At 37.0% G+C, this 16,660-nt stretch overlaps 1 protein-coding gene across 1 annotated transcript in view; it reads left to right on the top strand.

Annotated features, from left to right (window-relative positions):
• The window catches only part of GTDC1 (glycosyltransferase like domain containing 1), a 444,137-nt gene that overhangs the window by 356,265 nt on the left and 71,212 nt on the right, over positions 1–16,660 (top strand). Inside the window, 1 exon segment of the mRNA XM_053596486.1 lies at positions 8,338–8,688. Within this exon segment, the coding sequence (XP_053452461.1) occupies positions 8,338–8,688 (351 nt within the window).

Below are 16,660 nucleotides of genomic sequence, written 5' to 3'. Positions count from 1 at the left end.
GCTATGAAACTGATTTATGGCTTTTGTATGAAAGCTATAACCCAGTTATAACCTATTTATTTTATTTTTATTTTTTTTTTGAGACAGAGTCTCACTCTGTCACCCTTGGTAGAGTGCTGTGGCATCACAGCTCACAGCAATCTCAAACTCTTGGGCTTAAGCAATTCTCTTGCCCCAGCCTCCCAAGTAACTGAAATTACAGGCACCTGCCACAACACCCAGCTAAGAGAAAAAAAATTTTTTAATGTTTTATTAAATTAGAAAGAATCATTTTGTTTTCGAAGTTTTTATTCTGTTTTCATACTAAAACACCATAATGCAAAGGAAAATTTATTTTCTAGTATGGCAGTCTGTGTTAAGTTAACTAATACTAGTCACACAAACTGTGTTGCCAGAAGAGGCCATATAAGCAAGTAGTATAAATGAGGTTATCTGGGAAGTGTTTGATTTTCAGAAATGACTCTTAGAAATGGTGGTAGAAAATAAAAATGAAAAGAAATAGGCTTATGGGAACAGAACCATCTTTTCCTTATGACATCCCTGATATCCCAGCTGTTTAAAAGACAGACATTAGGAAATGATGTACCTTTTAAAGCAAAGGAAAGGAAGCCAAAGCTTCTCCTTTTGACAATGGAAGCTCCTCTTTTCAATGCAAGATGCTGTGTTTACTAAGTGTCTCATCCCTGGGACCAGACATAGCTAACGAGGCTAGTCTGATAATAACCCCACATTTTCTTTCAATTTCATCATGTATTTCTCAGGCCAATCAGTAACGTCACAAGTTAATTTTAACTGCAGCTAGTTTCTAAGGATTCTGTTTCCCTTTCTTTTCACAAATTTCTTCATAGTCCAAGCGAGACACTCTTACCCAGTAACCTCTGACCGTCTGGTGTCAATTTTTCATGGTGGCTTTAAAAGTCTGTACTGTACTGGACACAAAATTTGTTGCAGGAGCCAAACCTTGAACATCTAAACAATGTGGCCTCAACAGCCACAGTGCTGGTGGATGGTTGTTCCCAACACATCTCTTCTGGGTGCAAGTGGATTGTGATCAGCTCGTCTGCAATTCAAGCTTATTCAAATACTTTTCTGCCGGGAGTTCCTTACTGAAACATCCACCCTTCATACACATGGGCCACCTAACTCACGGATATACTCTCTTGGCCCTCACCAGCAAAGGAGCACGCAGCCATACTACAATTGACCTGTCAAACATAACTCTGTCTTTCTGTCTAATTTTGTACTCTCCAGACATCTAGTTTTAAATTATGAGGGATTTTCTTACTTGCGATCCCCTTGCTTAGTAAAGATAGTGTGGAAGGAGGTATAGAGGTGTATATGTAAGCATGAAAATGCTATATAATGATTTTTACTGTTATACTTTATAGGTTTACATGAATCTGCTCATCATGTAAGTAATATAATTGGACACATGTAGGCTAGCATGATTTTTTAATTATCTTTGATATTTGTTTATGTGGCTGAATTCTAAAAATGCTAATTTTGTAATTAATTTCCAACACATTGTTTGGTAACAGTGAATAGTTTTTGTTGTAAATCACCCAAGGCCTTAGATCACTGAACTCCCTGAATGTGTCTTCCCAGATAGTTTTGAGAAAGTTATTTTTGATTCCTGTTTCCTGTCTCCTAAATTTGGTTTCTATCCAGGAATCCACAGAAATCATTTTGATACAAACACTTGATATTTTTTTCTGCTGTCATCCATATCAGCCTTGAACCATATCTTCTGTCACATTTTTCACAGGTTCTCCTGATTTCTTTCAGACTCCTTTTTGTCTACTGATATGTCACATTGGTGTGTAGCCTCTGATTTGGGTTTCAGTATTTTCTCACATGAATGCATTTTCCCATTCCTTCTGCCATCCTTACTGCATAAAATATGCCACCACCCGTCTGGCTGCCACATGGGTTCAGACTCTGGCTGTGTACATCCCAGGGTCTCAAGTAGTTCTTCTCAGAGTATCCTTTGTTGACTGCTAATTCTTAAGATGCTTCTTGCAGGGAAAGATGGGGAGGGGGGTGTGAATGACAGGTTTCTTGCTCCATTGAGCATTAAATTTGGCAAACAATAAACATATCTGCATCATGTAATAGGTGCTCAGTAGATATTCACTGAATGAATGAAGAGTTAAGGAATGAGCATATATATCCTGTTTCCCCGAAAATAAGACATCCTCCGAAAATAAGACCTACTTATAGGAAAGATAAGACGTCCCCTGAAAATAAGACCTAGCGCATCTTTCGGAGCACACCTTAAAATAAGGCACTGTCTTATTTTTGGGGAAACAGGGTAGTTACACACTAGCATATATTTGGGGGACATTCTGTGTTCACCAAACTTGTTTTCTCACAAAACTTTCTCTGGTGTAACACCTACACCATAGCATTAGGTTGCATAAAACACACCTGTGAATACCAGCCTCAACACATAGCACTGGGGCGCTGCTGCTCCTCCCTCTGTGGAGCCCTGCTGAGCTTCACTAACGCCCACATCTCCTGCCCATCCTTGCCTGCCCCACATGCAGGCCAGTTTCCTTATTCCAGTGCTAACACTCTGCTGGCTCTTCATTGGCTCCAATTGGAAATAATCTTTGATCAATTACACTTTCCCTCTTTCTCTTTGTCCACTACTTTGCATCATTTTTTTCACCTGCTGTCTTCCAAGTGTATATATGTGATTTTTTTTGGTTTTTGAGATGGTCCCACTCTGTCACCCTGGGTACTGTGCCATGGCATCATAACTCACAGCAATCTCAAACTCTCAGGCTCAAGAGATCCTCTTGTTTCAGCCTCCCAAGTAGCTGGGTCTATAGGTGCCCTTTTCAGTAGAGACAGGGGGTCTCACTCTTGCTCAGGCTGGTTTTAAACCCCTGAGCTCAGGCATGCCACCCACTTCGGCTTCCCAGAGTGCTAGGATTACAGGCATGAGCCCTTGTGCCGGGTCCCAAATGTGTTTTGGGAAGCAAGACTATTGATATTCTCTGTCTTGTGGACTTTTATCATCAGGCATTTGTTTATAAGGTTTACAGTTGAATATACTACATTAAGTACTTTTTATTAAAATCTCTCCAAAGATAATTATGAACAGTGGATTCATGACAGATACATTTCAGCTATGATTTTCTCTTCAACAGCACATGAATCAACATGAATGACCTAAGTAACCTTACTGCCTTCCTCTTGACTACCTTTGTTTTGGCCTCTCGACTTTTGCAGAAATAAGCTATTGTTTAGAGCATTTCTTTTGCCTACCATTAGTCTTAGTGTAACATAAAACATCTCTCAAATCTAATATTTTTACTTAATGATCTAAACAAGGTATTTGGCCATTTCTATAGAGATACAGCTCTAGGTTTGTGTGTTCGGACATGTAGGGGGCAGGAGGGAAGTGAATTTAAGTCTAGAGAGTACTTACTCCAGCTGTGCTGTAAACAGTGCCCAGCATATTACTGGGGGTTTTGGCAGCACCTCTGGAACCATGTTGGTGAACAGAGGATGGGAGGAAGGAAGTTTGAAAGGAAAGCCAGCAGGAGGGAGACTGTATTTCTATTTCACATATTGACTATCTGTTGGAAAAAAGTTGAGTGCAGGGGTCCCATGGCTAATAACAGATTGGAAATGATTACAGTTAAAATCAGAATATTTCTAAAAGTAGAAACAGGTTCTGATGGAACTTCTGAGAGATTCAGAAACGGGGAGAAATGTTCTGTGAGTCAGATGGGCAGTAGCATTTCTTTATGAAAAATGAAAGTGGTTATTAAATGGCAAACCTGACATACGCGCTAAAAGGCAATTCCCTGTTTTCCTTGTGACTTTCTCTTTTCTCTCTTTCGCTTCTTACCTCAAGACCTTTTCTCTTCTCATTAGCACCTCCACCAGTGTTGGAGCTGGGGAAGAGAAAGGAAGTGTTCAGACATGTGTCTATTTGCATAGACACTTCTTTGAGTTAATGCCAGGAGCTCACAAACATGCCGTCCGGTTCTGTAGAAAGGCCATTTTTGACTCCATCAGTAAGATTTAATTTTCTTTTTTTATATAGAGCAGTTTATAAGGCTTTTCTTAACTGTATATTATAAATAGTGTCTGATTAGGAATGTTCTGGGTGGGTTAATTAGTGTGGTGGCTATTATTAAGGAAACTGCTTGTTAGTACTATGCCTGTTTGATCTTGGTATTGATGTGAAGTAATTGACCATAGAGCTACATTTAGAAAAGCTGAAATAAAGTTTTTTTTTTTTAATTCCTATTATGGCAATAAATTATTTATAGTAAACATGTCTATAAAAATATGAGTTTCGTGGCACAGAGGATCAGAGTAGACTCTGTGAGGGATGATAGGAGAGGTTTGGGTTGGTTTACTTTTAGAAATATTAATAAATTTGTCAGCCTGCTTCCAGGTCAGCTCTATTGAAACAAAGTAACAAAGAATTATTTCAGATCATTCTTACTTCAAAGTATATGAAAACTAAAATGTCTAATTTTCCACAACTAAAGAAAGTATCCTGTTAGATTCAACTAATTGCCTAAATACTTCTTTTGGTGACAATTGCTATAATAAATCGACTATCAAATAAAAATATGAAAAGAAACTATAAGCAGGGAAAACATAGGTTGTAGCCACCATCTTTTCAAGTACTGGATTGTTATCTATATTATTTATTGGTATTTTGTCCAGTTCTATTATTAAGTTTCCCTAGCTGTAGCATTTCCATAGGGAATTTATTCCATGAGCTAATAAATTACACTGTCAGGGAGTTTTTCTTGAAATTCAGCTTAAATTTTCCCATTCTTAATTTCATCTCATTACTCCTAGTTATACCCCCCTGTACCAGGCTAAATAATTATTCTTTTTCCTTAGAGACTCCTATTATGTACCCCTCTGGTTGTCACTTAACCAGAAAACTCGTATTTAGCTCCTTTAATCTGTCCTCATAAATCAGTTCTTCCATTGCCTTAATCGTTATTATTGCTCTTCTAAGAACTCTCTAATTTTGAAACATACACTTCTCAGGTGCCCCAGATGAAATCAGCATTTGCACAATATTAATATTCTATTGCAACAGATTTAGTCTCTTTCTTCCCTGTTCAACAGGATCCTGAACTAAGTGGCATCAGTCTGCTGAGTCAAATTGGCACTTGGCTCATCCTGTCAAACTCAGGATGGTCTAAATCATGTTTTCCATGGATCCTACTTGCTTTCAAGTTGTTTTTTTTTTTTTTTCCAATTTTGCGGAATTTGTAAGCTGTTTGAGTTACTGTCCCTATTTATATTCTGAATCTTTCCATGTCCTTCTTCGCTACCACCTATCAAGTCGGTCATCTGCTCCTGTGTTAACATGGGATTCTATTCATCCTTGAGAACATTTAGGAAACGGGTGGAATGAAAGCAAGCCTTGCACCTGGCCCACAGCTACATTCCTTGTCAGTTACCAATTCCCATTGTTTACAACCCTTTAGCCAATCTCCTGTCTCTTTTAATTTGCAATTTTGCTCACATACTGGCCAATATAAATAGATTTTATGAGTAAGATGGGTCATGATACTGTTCTCTAAAATGAAAATATGTTGTTTCAATGCCCATTGATTTTTTTTATTGTGAATCTTTCGTGCACTAAGTTTGTAATTCTGTTAAAATCCTTTTTAAGCTTGCCTGGCATTCTTGATCCCACACAAACAAATAGCTTACTTCACTTGCTTTATTGTTGGTTTTCGGATATGTATAGATGTTCCTTCTCTTACTGTTTGTTCTGTTTGTTTAGCAGAAGTTGAAGACATTGTCATAGTCTTTTTTTTTTTTTTTAACCTTTTGTGGTGATCAATGGGAACTTTTCTTACTGTGTTTTAGATCCTTAGAATCGCCTTAGTGTTTTGGATTTGTTATAGGAAGAAAATTGGTTCATCACCCTAATAACTTTGGGTCGTTGAGATCTGAAACTACAATCTGTGAATGCCCAGGTTTCTTTTCATTGTGAAGCAAGGACTAAATTTATTATTTTATTAGGGTATACTTAAGGGGCTAGTACCATTTTTTGTGTTCTATCTCTCTTTATACAATTACCTATTTGTTACTTGGAGAGTTCATACATATTCAGTTGATTTTTCTAAAGGTATTTGAAATTAGAATAGACATTTAAAAATCTTTATTGAAACAAATGCAGAAGCCCCTCCCACCCCAGAAAGCTTTCTGATTCTGGAATGTGCATAGCATGCTGCAGCCAAAGACTTTGTTCCTAGCTATTGTGACCCCACTGTTCTTTTTTTTTTTTTTTTTAGGAATTAATGTTTATTTTTAAAATTTCAGAATATTATAGGGGTACTAATGTTTTTTTTTTTTTTATAATAGCACAATGGTTTTATTTATGGCAGAAGAAAAAATTCTTCCATTTGTAAAAGGTATTTCCTTTAAGGGGTACAAATGTTTTGGTTACATGAATTGGCTTTTGTACAGTTTGAGTCCAAAATATAAGTGTGCTTCTCACCTGGATATCATGCTTTGTAGCTGTTACGTGTGAATTTACCTCTCCCTTCCTGCCCCCTCCCATCTGCTTTCTTTCCATTGGTTTGTACTACCCTATGTACACATTGGTGTTGATGGATTAGTTCCAATTTAATAGTAAACGTGTTTGTTTTTCCATTCTTGGAAAACTTAGAAGGATGGTCTCTAATTGCATCCAGGTTGTTACAAAGGTGTGAATTCACCATTTTTTATGGCTGATGAGTGAACCATGGGATGCATATACCTCTATGGAAAGTCATACGGAGATACCTTAAAGAAATGAAAGTAGACCTACCATTTGATCCAGCAATCCCATGACCCTACTGTTCTAAGTGTTGCTTGTCAACCCAAGCTACGCCTTCTCCCCTCTCCACAGGGGTTAATCTGGTCTCTCAGCTTACTTCTTTTTTTTTTTTTTTTTTAAGACAGAGTCTCACTATGTTGCCCTCGGTAGAGTGCTGTGGCGTCACAGCTCACAGCAACCTCAAACCCTTGGGCTCAGGTGATTTTCTTACCTCAGCCTCCCAAGTAGCTGGGACTACAGATGTCCGCCACAATGCCCGGCTATTTTTTTGTTGTTGTTGCAGTTGTCATTGTTGTTTAGCAGGCCTGGGCTGGGTTTGAACCTGCCGGCCCTGGTATATGTGGCTGGTGTCCTACCCACTGAGCTATGGGTGCCGAGCCTCTCAGCTTACTTCTTAAACCCCATCTCCATCTCTGCTTGCCTCGCCTGAGATCCATGAGATGGCCTAGTCTTCAGTGACATGCTCCTTAGCTTCCACGCCTGCCACCTAAAACTGGTTTGTTGGTTTGTTTGTGGGGGATTTTAGTTGCATTTTTCTCTCCTTCCCTCAGCTTTACAAGGCTGGGTTTATTTTATTTTAGAAGGCCCTACTTTCATGCCAATAATCCTGCTATTATCACATATGTAATATTATTGTTTTTGTACTTCCATCTTGTAAGACATTTTTATTTCTTCAGGATCCTACTTCCTTCCCTAGCAAGTGTCCGCGTGAATAACCTGTGTCCATGTGCCTCATTTAAAAAACTAACCTTATCTTCTTCACCCTTATCCTCTCTGCCTTCTTTCGGCTGCTCTTTCCCACATTCACACACAAACTTCCAGTAGTCTGGTTTTTGCCCGTACCACTCCATGAGGACTGATCACTGGAGGGGCCAGTGGCCATGGTGTGACAAGGCCAAAAGCTTCTTGTTTCTGCTACTGCAGCACCTCTGCAGTGTTTTACACCCCGTTTTGCACACTCTTTTAGGGTTATTGATTCCCCTCCCTTGATAGCTTCCTTGAGGGTTCTTGATTTTCTTTAATAGTATCATATTACTCTCTCAAATTCTTTCTACTCCTTGAAACGTATATTCAGGTGTCCCGGAATACAGAATAATACTGAGCAGAAATGGCAGGTGTCAATCAAGGAAGTTTCAAACATTTTTGTTGGTTACTGAACAAATGTGGTTTGAAAATAAGCACTGAGCTGTTCAGTGATTAGAAAACACAAAATGAGTGAAGAAAGAATGGTAAAAGCATCTCTCTAATTTTATGTTTTATGGTATTTGTAGTGCGTGTTTTATAGCCCCAAAAACTCCTTAGAAACTATTCAAAACAGCCTGATAGGATTTCAGACTTTTGAACTTCCTCTGAGGGGCCACTGCTTTTTGTGCTTCTTCTAGTATTTGTGTTATAACATCTTTATTTTTTCTCAGTCTTGTATCAATGTATAATAATTATGTCCTTACAGAAAGGTAGAGGACAAATTTTACATATCTTTTTCCACTAAAAGTATGTTGCATTCTCTTTTCTAACAGATTCATGCCCAAGCACAAAACAACCCATTTTAAGAGGATGCTCAGCCTTAAAAGAAATGTTGGCGCTGCTTTAGCCATGGACCTTCCTTTTCAACCAGCCCAGAAGGATTCCGGGAGTTTATCAAAAAATTTTAATTCAGAGTACAATGCACACTCTAGCCTTAATACTGCACAACAAGGCAATCTGGGTGATTCATTAATGCAGGAGTCAGACTTGGAAAAGTTCAACTCATCAGATAATTCAACTCTTCATGGGGAAAATAAACAAAATCTGACTCTCGATGGCTGTGACATTTTGGGTGGAGTTGATGATCAGCAAAGACCACTACACATTGTCTGGCCTCACAGGTGGTAAGTCAAGATATGCCAGTTTAGTTATAGAACTGGTAAAAGAAAATATATTCTGATGATTGACTTATTGAGTTGCTATCTCTATGGCTTTAGAAAAAAAGATGATTTTAATGTGATAGTACTACTAATGTGGTACCAAGGTGGTCCTGTTCAGTATCTTTATATTAATGGTTGTGTGTGCTTAGATGAAATTTGAATCACAGATAATTATTTGCAGTGATTTGCTCAGCAGTAGCTAGGCACTTCTAGGATATCAAATTGTGTTCAAGAAGTTTCAAAGTATAAGAATAGGATTTGATTTTATGTATAAGATACAACCATCACAAAACTGTTTCATACATGCACATTGATAAAGCAGTATTATCATTAAAACAAGAGCAATGTCCATTATTTACTACTTTGACCAGTTTCAACTGGGGGCTTTATTTTGTTCATCATAATACACTGTCAGTACATGTGAAACTGCTTCCCTTCACCCTCTGTATTGTGCTAAGCAAAATACTTTCTATCTAGTTGAATCTTTTCTGAACAGAAGAGAATCAACTGTGGCATGTAATCCCACCAAATATAAACTCAAAAACTTAACCCTGGCTCCTATAAATTAGGATTTAAAGAGGTAAAATGTCCTGATAATCTTCTGGTATTAAGCATGAACATTTTAATCTAGTTTTTATTCCTCCCAGTTAGTTTAATCTGCATGTGGCCTGATTAGAGTTCACTTCCCCCACAGATTATGGTCTCTTTATTGCAGAGATGCTGGGCTGATCATTAGGTCTGATTTTCTGAGAGCAAGTGTTTGCAGGTGAAGTAATAAGCACACTACACTGGCTGGGCAAAGCGCCTTTACTAAGGATTTGACTTCCAGCACATTAAAACTCCAGAAGCTCTCCCAGTTGATCTGCAGCATCTGGTACCTAAAGGGATTTTCATCTTTGATTCTGAATGTATGAACGTAAAATTTAGGGATTGAAAGTTGACATGGAGTATGTTTTGCATTTGTTTATTCAACTTCACACTTCCAGCAGAGCCTTTCTAAGGGAGTAGCAGTTATTTTTAAATCATATTTTACTTAGAATGTGACAGAGTATAGTATTCTTTCATGTTATTTTAAAATGCAGTGGCTCTGAATGAGTTCAACCTGTTTCAAGGTAAAATAGATGTCATCATTTACTCCCTTCTGAAAAGCCTTTCCTTTTGTTCTGCTAACCTTTGGTAGTCTCTGAAGTAATATTTATTGCAAGAAAATCAGTTGTAAAAAGTTTGGATCTGGATTATTCCTAAAAATGTTAAATTAAATAATATGTTGACTGCAGTCACAAAACGGCAATATGGAGGAAAGAGTGAGAACCGTGTTATCCAGTACTTTGTACAAAATGAGACAGCTACGTTAATAAAATTAACAATATTAAACTGAATAATTCCCTCTCCTCTTTGTATATTTTTGCTTTAATTTAATTTAATTGCCTAAAGTTAGTTGCTTAAAGAGATACAGCATTATGTTTGTGCACATTCTTACTGTTAAAGCGAAATTATTTTTAATTTGGAGAAGAGGGAAAAAAGCCGCATCAGCAAGAGTAAATGCCAAAATATAAAAGTAACACATTCATCCTTACGGGTAATATAGTAGAACATTGGAAACTTGGAGGTTGCCAGACACATAGCTAACATTAGGGCTAATTTTGAAAATCTAGCGTGCAGTCAATTTTACTGATGCCTGGGGACATACAAGGTAGAAGCTGACAAGAGAACTAATTTTGTTTGGGTTATTTACTGCTATGCATCATCCGCGAGTTCCCGCCTGACACACAGCTATATGAAGGGGGATATTATCACACACTAAAAATTTATGTTGACATTCGATATTTGTTCAATATGTCAGCAGTATTACTTTCATAATCAAAAGAGTAAGAAAAAGAGAAAAGAAAAGCACTTTATGCTCATATAGATATATCTTTTTAATAACAGTCTATAAGGTTAATATAGTTTACCTTTGAGAGTATACAATGAAAACAAGCAGGGTTAGGAGGGGAAATGACAGAAAGCATCAACCCGAGCTGTTTGTTTGCCATTACCTAAGCGAGCCATGTCAGCTCTCTGGCCCGCGTCTGATAGCTATTTGTTGTACAGAGAGCACAGCATAAAAAAAATATCAAACTCTTAATACTATTGTGTGCCCATAACCATCTGTCACTGCTAGCCTGGAGATGAGAGGAAGATTACGAGGAATAAACACTGAGCCGCCGAGCATTGGTAAAGCCTTCGGGCAAAAAACTCTTGTGGGGACATCAAAGACATTCTAATTCCGAGGCAGTCAAGGATTACAGTGTGTAACCTGTGCTGACAACAGATAAATGACTGGCAATATTGTGCCAGAGCTGTTGGGTCCTGCATGGAGTCCTGATGATGATGATGATGATGATGTTATCTTGCAGAATGGACTCTGCTGGGATAATTTTATGATAAAACACTTTTTTCAAATGCCACTGGGTCTAGGCAGACATTTACTAGCTACAGGGGTAGCAATCAGTTTCTTCAAAATTTACTGTTCTAAGCCCATTAGAGTTCCAACACAGCAAGACTCTTCAATGAAAATCTAAAATGCCTATATTTTCTTTAGGAGAATTTATGCAAATATTGTGAGCTGAACCCCTACCCTTTTACTGGTAGATGCTTTATCATCTGATTTATGTAAATTTGCTCATAAAAATACAGCGTATTTTTAATTGGTGAATAAATTAGAAAATTAAGATTCTGGTTCAGCATTCATCAAACATCCCAGCTACAAGCACACATTTATTTAGACCTCTGATCATATGGGTGGAAATCATATAATTGACCAGTTGATATGAATTGTGTTCTGAAGGAAACTATGGTTTCTCCTAGAAATGAACAGGGTTGTATTTCTGAATCAATCCTCTTCGGCTGAGCCCCCAACCCCTGTGTTTCACATGTTCTTGTCAGTAGTGAGAGCAACTTAACTCCCTGCTTGGGAGGGGCCGGGCGGAGGTTCTTTTGAGTAGCCCCAGGAAGCTCTTCAGTCTCTTGCAGTGATACGTTGGCCATGTGTCTCTTTCAGAGGGAAGGTATTGGGGACAGCAGAATGCATCGATGATTGTTTCCCCCTATAAACATAAAGGAGAAATGAACGCTGGAGAGGGCAGCAGGGCTCTTAGACTCTGTCATTACCTCGTCTGACAAAACAAAAATAAAACCTTCTTTCTTATCATAAAAAATATGCCCATGAAATCATACAGTTGCAGTAGCCAACTCTAAAAATGAAGTGATGCTGACCTCATTGTGTTAGTTCCACGCTGGGATCATGAATGGTCTAAAATATAGTGTTACCCTCTAACATATCTCGTACTAAGTCAACCAAATGTAGAGCTTACTTGCTAGAATATGTATCAAAATCAAAAGTGACATTTTCTAGAAGATACATTCTGGCTTTAAATCTGTGTTAAAATGTCTGTGCATGAGAACAGGCCCTTGAATGCAACGCTTGCCCCTTCTCCTCATTCTTACTGAATCCGAGCTCATCAAGGATTATAGTGTGCAACCTCTGCTGACGGTAGATAAATAACTGACAGTGTTTCAGCAGAGTTGCTGGGTTCTCTGCAGAGTAATTTGTTTTCTTTTTTTCTGCTCAGTCTTTAATGTTTAGTTATAAACATCTATAGCAAAGCACGGTTAACAGAAGTGACTTGTAGAGAGAGACCTGTAAAAAATAGACTGCAATTGGCAATGCTTATTTTTTTAACTATTTTCTTCCCAAATATTATACACATATTATAATATTATGCCAGGTTCCAACCCTTTTGTTCTCTTTATTATAATGGACACACCACTGGAGAGACCAAGAAATAAAAACAAGTTTTAGAATACATTGAAAGATCACTGTCTCAAGACTTCAATTCTCACTCTTTGGTCTCCGGACCTCTTCACTTAAAAATTGTTGGGACACCGAAGAGCTCTTGTCTATTCATATTATACTATCAATGCTTACTGCATTATAAATTATAACTGAGGAAAAAGTTTTTAACTCGGCATTAAATTATTTAAAAATTACAATAAAGAGCCCAATACATGTTAACATAAATAATGTATTATGAAAAATAACTGTATTTTCCAAAACAAAAAAAAATTAATGAGAAGAGCTAGGTTACTTTACATTTTTTTTAAATCTATAACGTCCATCTATGTAGAAGTGAACTGGATTCATCTATCTGCTTATGTATTTAATCTGTTTCAGTATGTTGTTTTGGTTGAAGTTTTTGAAGGAAATAGAGCTGTACAAAGAGATGTAGTTGGAAAAATAAGGACTGTTTTAATGACATATTCAGAAAACTGTAGATATTTGTCTTTGATACTGTTTCAGAACTTGACAAGTAGGAGTTCCTTAAAGGTTAGCTGTAATGTGGAATCTGAATCCACATCAACAAATTCTCCAGGCTTTGTTACTTGCAGTTTGAATGGATTTTGTGGCATCATGCAGAGGTGATTTGGAAAGTGTAGGTTCATTGAATTATGTATATCTTCCAAATGTTGACACAATTCATTATTCCATTTTTAAAAATTATATTTATTAATATTGACACTGATCTCATAGGAGAAATTTTTCAGTATTGGGAGGCTGTCAAGCTAAGACTATAAATACAGTTTTTCCAAAATTCTAATGTTCACTTAATAAACTTACCCTTACAACCGATATTTTCAGTTGTTTTCCTTGAAGTAGCAAGCTCACCTGGTTCATATTTGAGGAAATGTGTGCCAGATAGTCAAATCTGATTAACCATGGTTTGTCTATCAGTTATTTCTTTTGAAGTAAACTCAGTGTTTCATGAAGAAGCTAGTTGAGCTCACAATTCCAACAATCATATGAATACTTTTCCTCAAGACAGCCATGGTACCTTACTATGCAGTAGTATTTTGTATGTATTTACCATTTTATGGTAAAGAATATTAAAAGATGTCAATTGAAGGGGTGAAATCTATAAACCTAGTAATTTTTACTGCTTCTTCAAGGACATTAAGTGAAATAGACTTGTTTTTCTTTTCTTTTCTTTCCTCTTTTTTTTCCTGTCTTTCCTCTGACTACAAGTGTAGGTAGTCAAGAATATGATTCCTGTTGGTTCAGTTTAGTGCCATTGCCTTATCATGCTAAGGCACTAGCAGTTTTACCCATCAGTGCATTTGCAGTGCTTTTTTGATGGTGATCAGGGAATAAGTCAACCCAGTGAAAAAGACAAACTACATCTAAGGATCTTTATAAAAATAGTTTGACTTTTCAGGCAACTTAAACAGGTTTTGTGTACTCTCAGGAATTCGTCTATCTTTGAGAACTACTGTCCGATAGAACTGATAATATATGTAAAAGTATGGCTGCCGTCAGCCATTGGAATGGCTTAATTTTGAATTCTCATAAACTGAATTTTCTTGCCCTGAATAGTAACATATTAAAATTTTTGACACAGCACTTGACAGCAAACACATGTTTATTATATTAATATATAAGAAAACTCTCTTAGACCTAACAGAATTTGCCTCAATGTGGGCTAAGTAGTTTAGGAAGCCATGGAGATCTATGACATAGCAAATTCTGTTCTAATCTTCAGCCTGTTTGAGTGGCCTACAGTGAATATATTCTGCTTAAGCAGCGGTTCTCAACCTTCCTAATGCTGCAGCCCTTTATTATAGTTCCTGTGGGTTGAGAACCGCTGTGCTTAAGAAAAATAAGGTAGGAGAGGGCTGTGAGGCATGTTAAGGAGTTTGAAATTATTAGAGTAGCTATAGTTGGAAGGTCTACCATGACCTCATCACTTGGGATGTGGAGAAATTGTCACAGCCTCTTGGCTTAAAGTAGAATGACTTTATGAGCCGTATGGTATTTGCAGCATTTTCCATAAAGTAATGATAAATCAACAATGTATGCAAAATTGATATATTTAAGTGAGTGAATTTGGGAAGAAAAAAGGCCAGTCATTGAGAAATAAAAACAGTTTTGAGACATACTTAGGTAAATCACTAAAGTAAAACATGTACCATAATATTGAAAGAATTTGACATTCTGTATTTTTAGGGCTTTTGGCAATTTCTAACTAAAAATAAGTGATTGATATAAAATGGAAAATTATTCTCTCTTGCTTGGTAGTAAAATAAGTTACTCTTTTTCATTCTTTGACTCTCTGAAGTTTAAAAATACAGCTTTGAAAACAAAATTAATGACTACTCTCTGAAAGGATATGTTTTGAGTGATTGGATAATATGCTTCTCAGGCCAAAGTAAACTTATCTTGGTTTTCTCATTACTGGGATAACTTAGGAAAAGTTTGATAAGTAGGCCATCTTAAATCTTTTAGGTTTTACTACTCATTACCTTATCACAGAATACTTTTAGAGGTCAGCCTTCGGGTGCCATGCCAGGATGTGAACAGAAAGGTAAAGTGCTAGTTTTCAGACACTAATCTTTGTTCTATTCCAGTATTATATGTAAATCTCTTTTTCTAAGAGAAGAATGATCCTCACAGAATAATAGTTTTGCAAAGAGGGTCATGTGCTCTGACCATCTGCCTTTCAGCCCACTCCACCAAATCTTCCTCTGACCTGTGAGAATCCATCTGATTTGTTCCAATCTCTAAAAAAGATGATTCCATACGTGCTTTTCAGTAACACTGTCTGTTTTCATATTTCCATTAAATAATCTCTAATGTAAGGAATATCTGCTCCGTGGCTAAGTCTCAGATGGACTAGGAATAATGGCCAATAATTCCTAGAAAAGTGTTATCTAACCAGTTCTGTGTTTATCCATCCATTGGATGGTCAAAGCTCACATGAATAATAGGGTCTAATTGTTTATAGTCATTCTCAGTTGGATGAGAAGTTTCTTTGCCTGGCGTTTTTCATGAGACTTATTTACCAGTGGGTTGGTTTGGTTTTGTCTTTAAAGAATTTAAAATGAACCCTGGCTTTTAAAAAACAAAAAGCTCTCTAAAAATTTTTACAAGAATCTTTAAAAGAAATGCAATCAAATATCTGGGTAAAATTACTACGTGCTATATCACCTAATAGTTTTATCTTGCCTTCTAATGTGGCAGTATTAGGTGAATCTATGGGAATCCATTCCAGTATGTTAAATAAGTAGTAGGATAACAGATACTAGGAAATTCATGTCCAAAATAACAGCCTTACCAAAATCCCATTTATAAAAATTTCCAAAATTCCATTTATATGTGCCTTGCTATTTTCTAAACCATTGAACATATGAAGAAAGTAAATACAGATTCAACATTTAGTTTCTCATTGCTTCTTGCATTTTTAACTTTCTAACACACCATGTCAGCATAAAGAACTACCATACTTATAGTTATTATTATCTTGGTATTGTTATCTCTAGAATATCATAAACTAAAGCTCTTGTTACCCTTTCCTACCTAACCTAGTTTAAAAGTTTGCTAAATTTGACTCATTTTGTAAACATACTAGTTGTTGAAAAAGGTGCTGTTTGATTATGGCAGTCATTTTCAGCTGCTCAAGACCCATGTCTGTCTGCCCTTCTGTCATCACTCTTTTCATCAATCTCTTATAGCAGACTTTACTTAACATCCCAGGTCAGGGGTAGGTGAGTTGGGAAGTAGAGAGGTAATACAAATGGATGGATGGATGGACGGACGGACAGAAAGATGGATGGATGGATGGGTAGATGGGGGTTAGAGGAGTGGGTGGGAGGGTAGGCAAATCATCTATTTCTTTTTACACTTTATATGTCATGTATTTGAGTATGTGTATGTTTAAATATATTTCTCCTTTCCAGTTACTAAGCATTTCTCCACACCATCCCAGTTGACCTTAACCTCTCTTTAATTAGCTCACTCTTTCCTCCCTTTCCTTTTTCAGTGCTAATATCCCCGTTGCTCTACATGTATGGTATTTTTTCCATAATAGTAGCTACCATAACATTTCTTTAGTAGTACCCTGAA

Source organism: Nycticebus coucang, chromosome 7 (genome assembly GCF_027406575.1).
Source record: "Nycticebus coucang isolate mNycCou1 chromosome 7, mNycCou1.pri, whole genome shotgun sequence".
Taxonomy (NCBI): Eukaryota; Metazoa; Chordata; class Mammalia; order Primates; family Lorisidae; genus Nycticebus; species Nycticebus coucang.
This window is presented reverse-complemented; position numbering and strand designations above follow the sequence as displayed.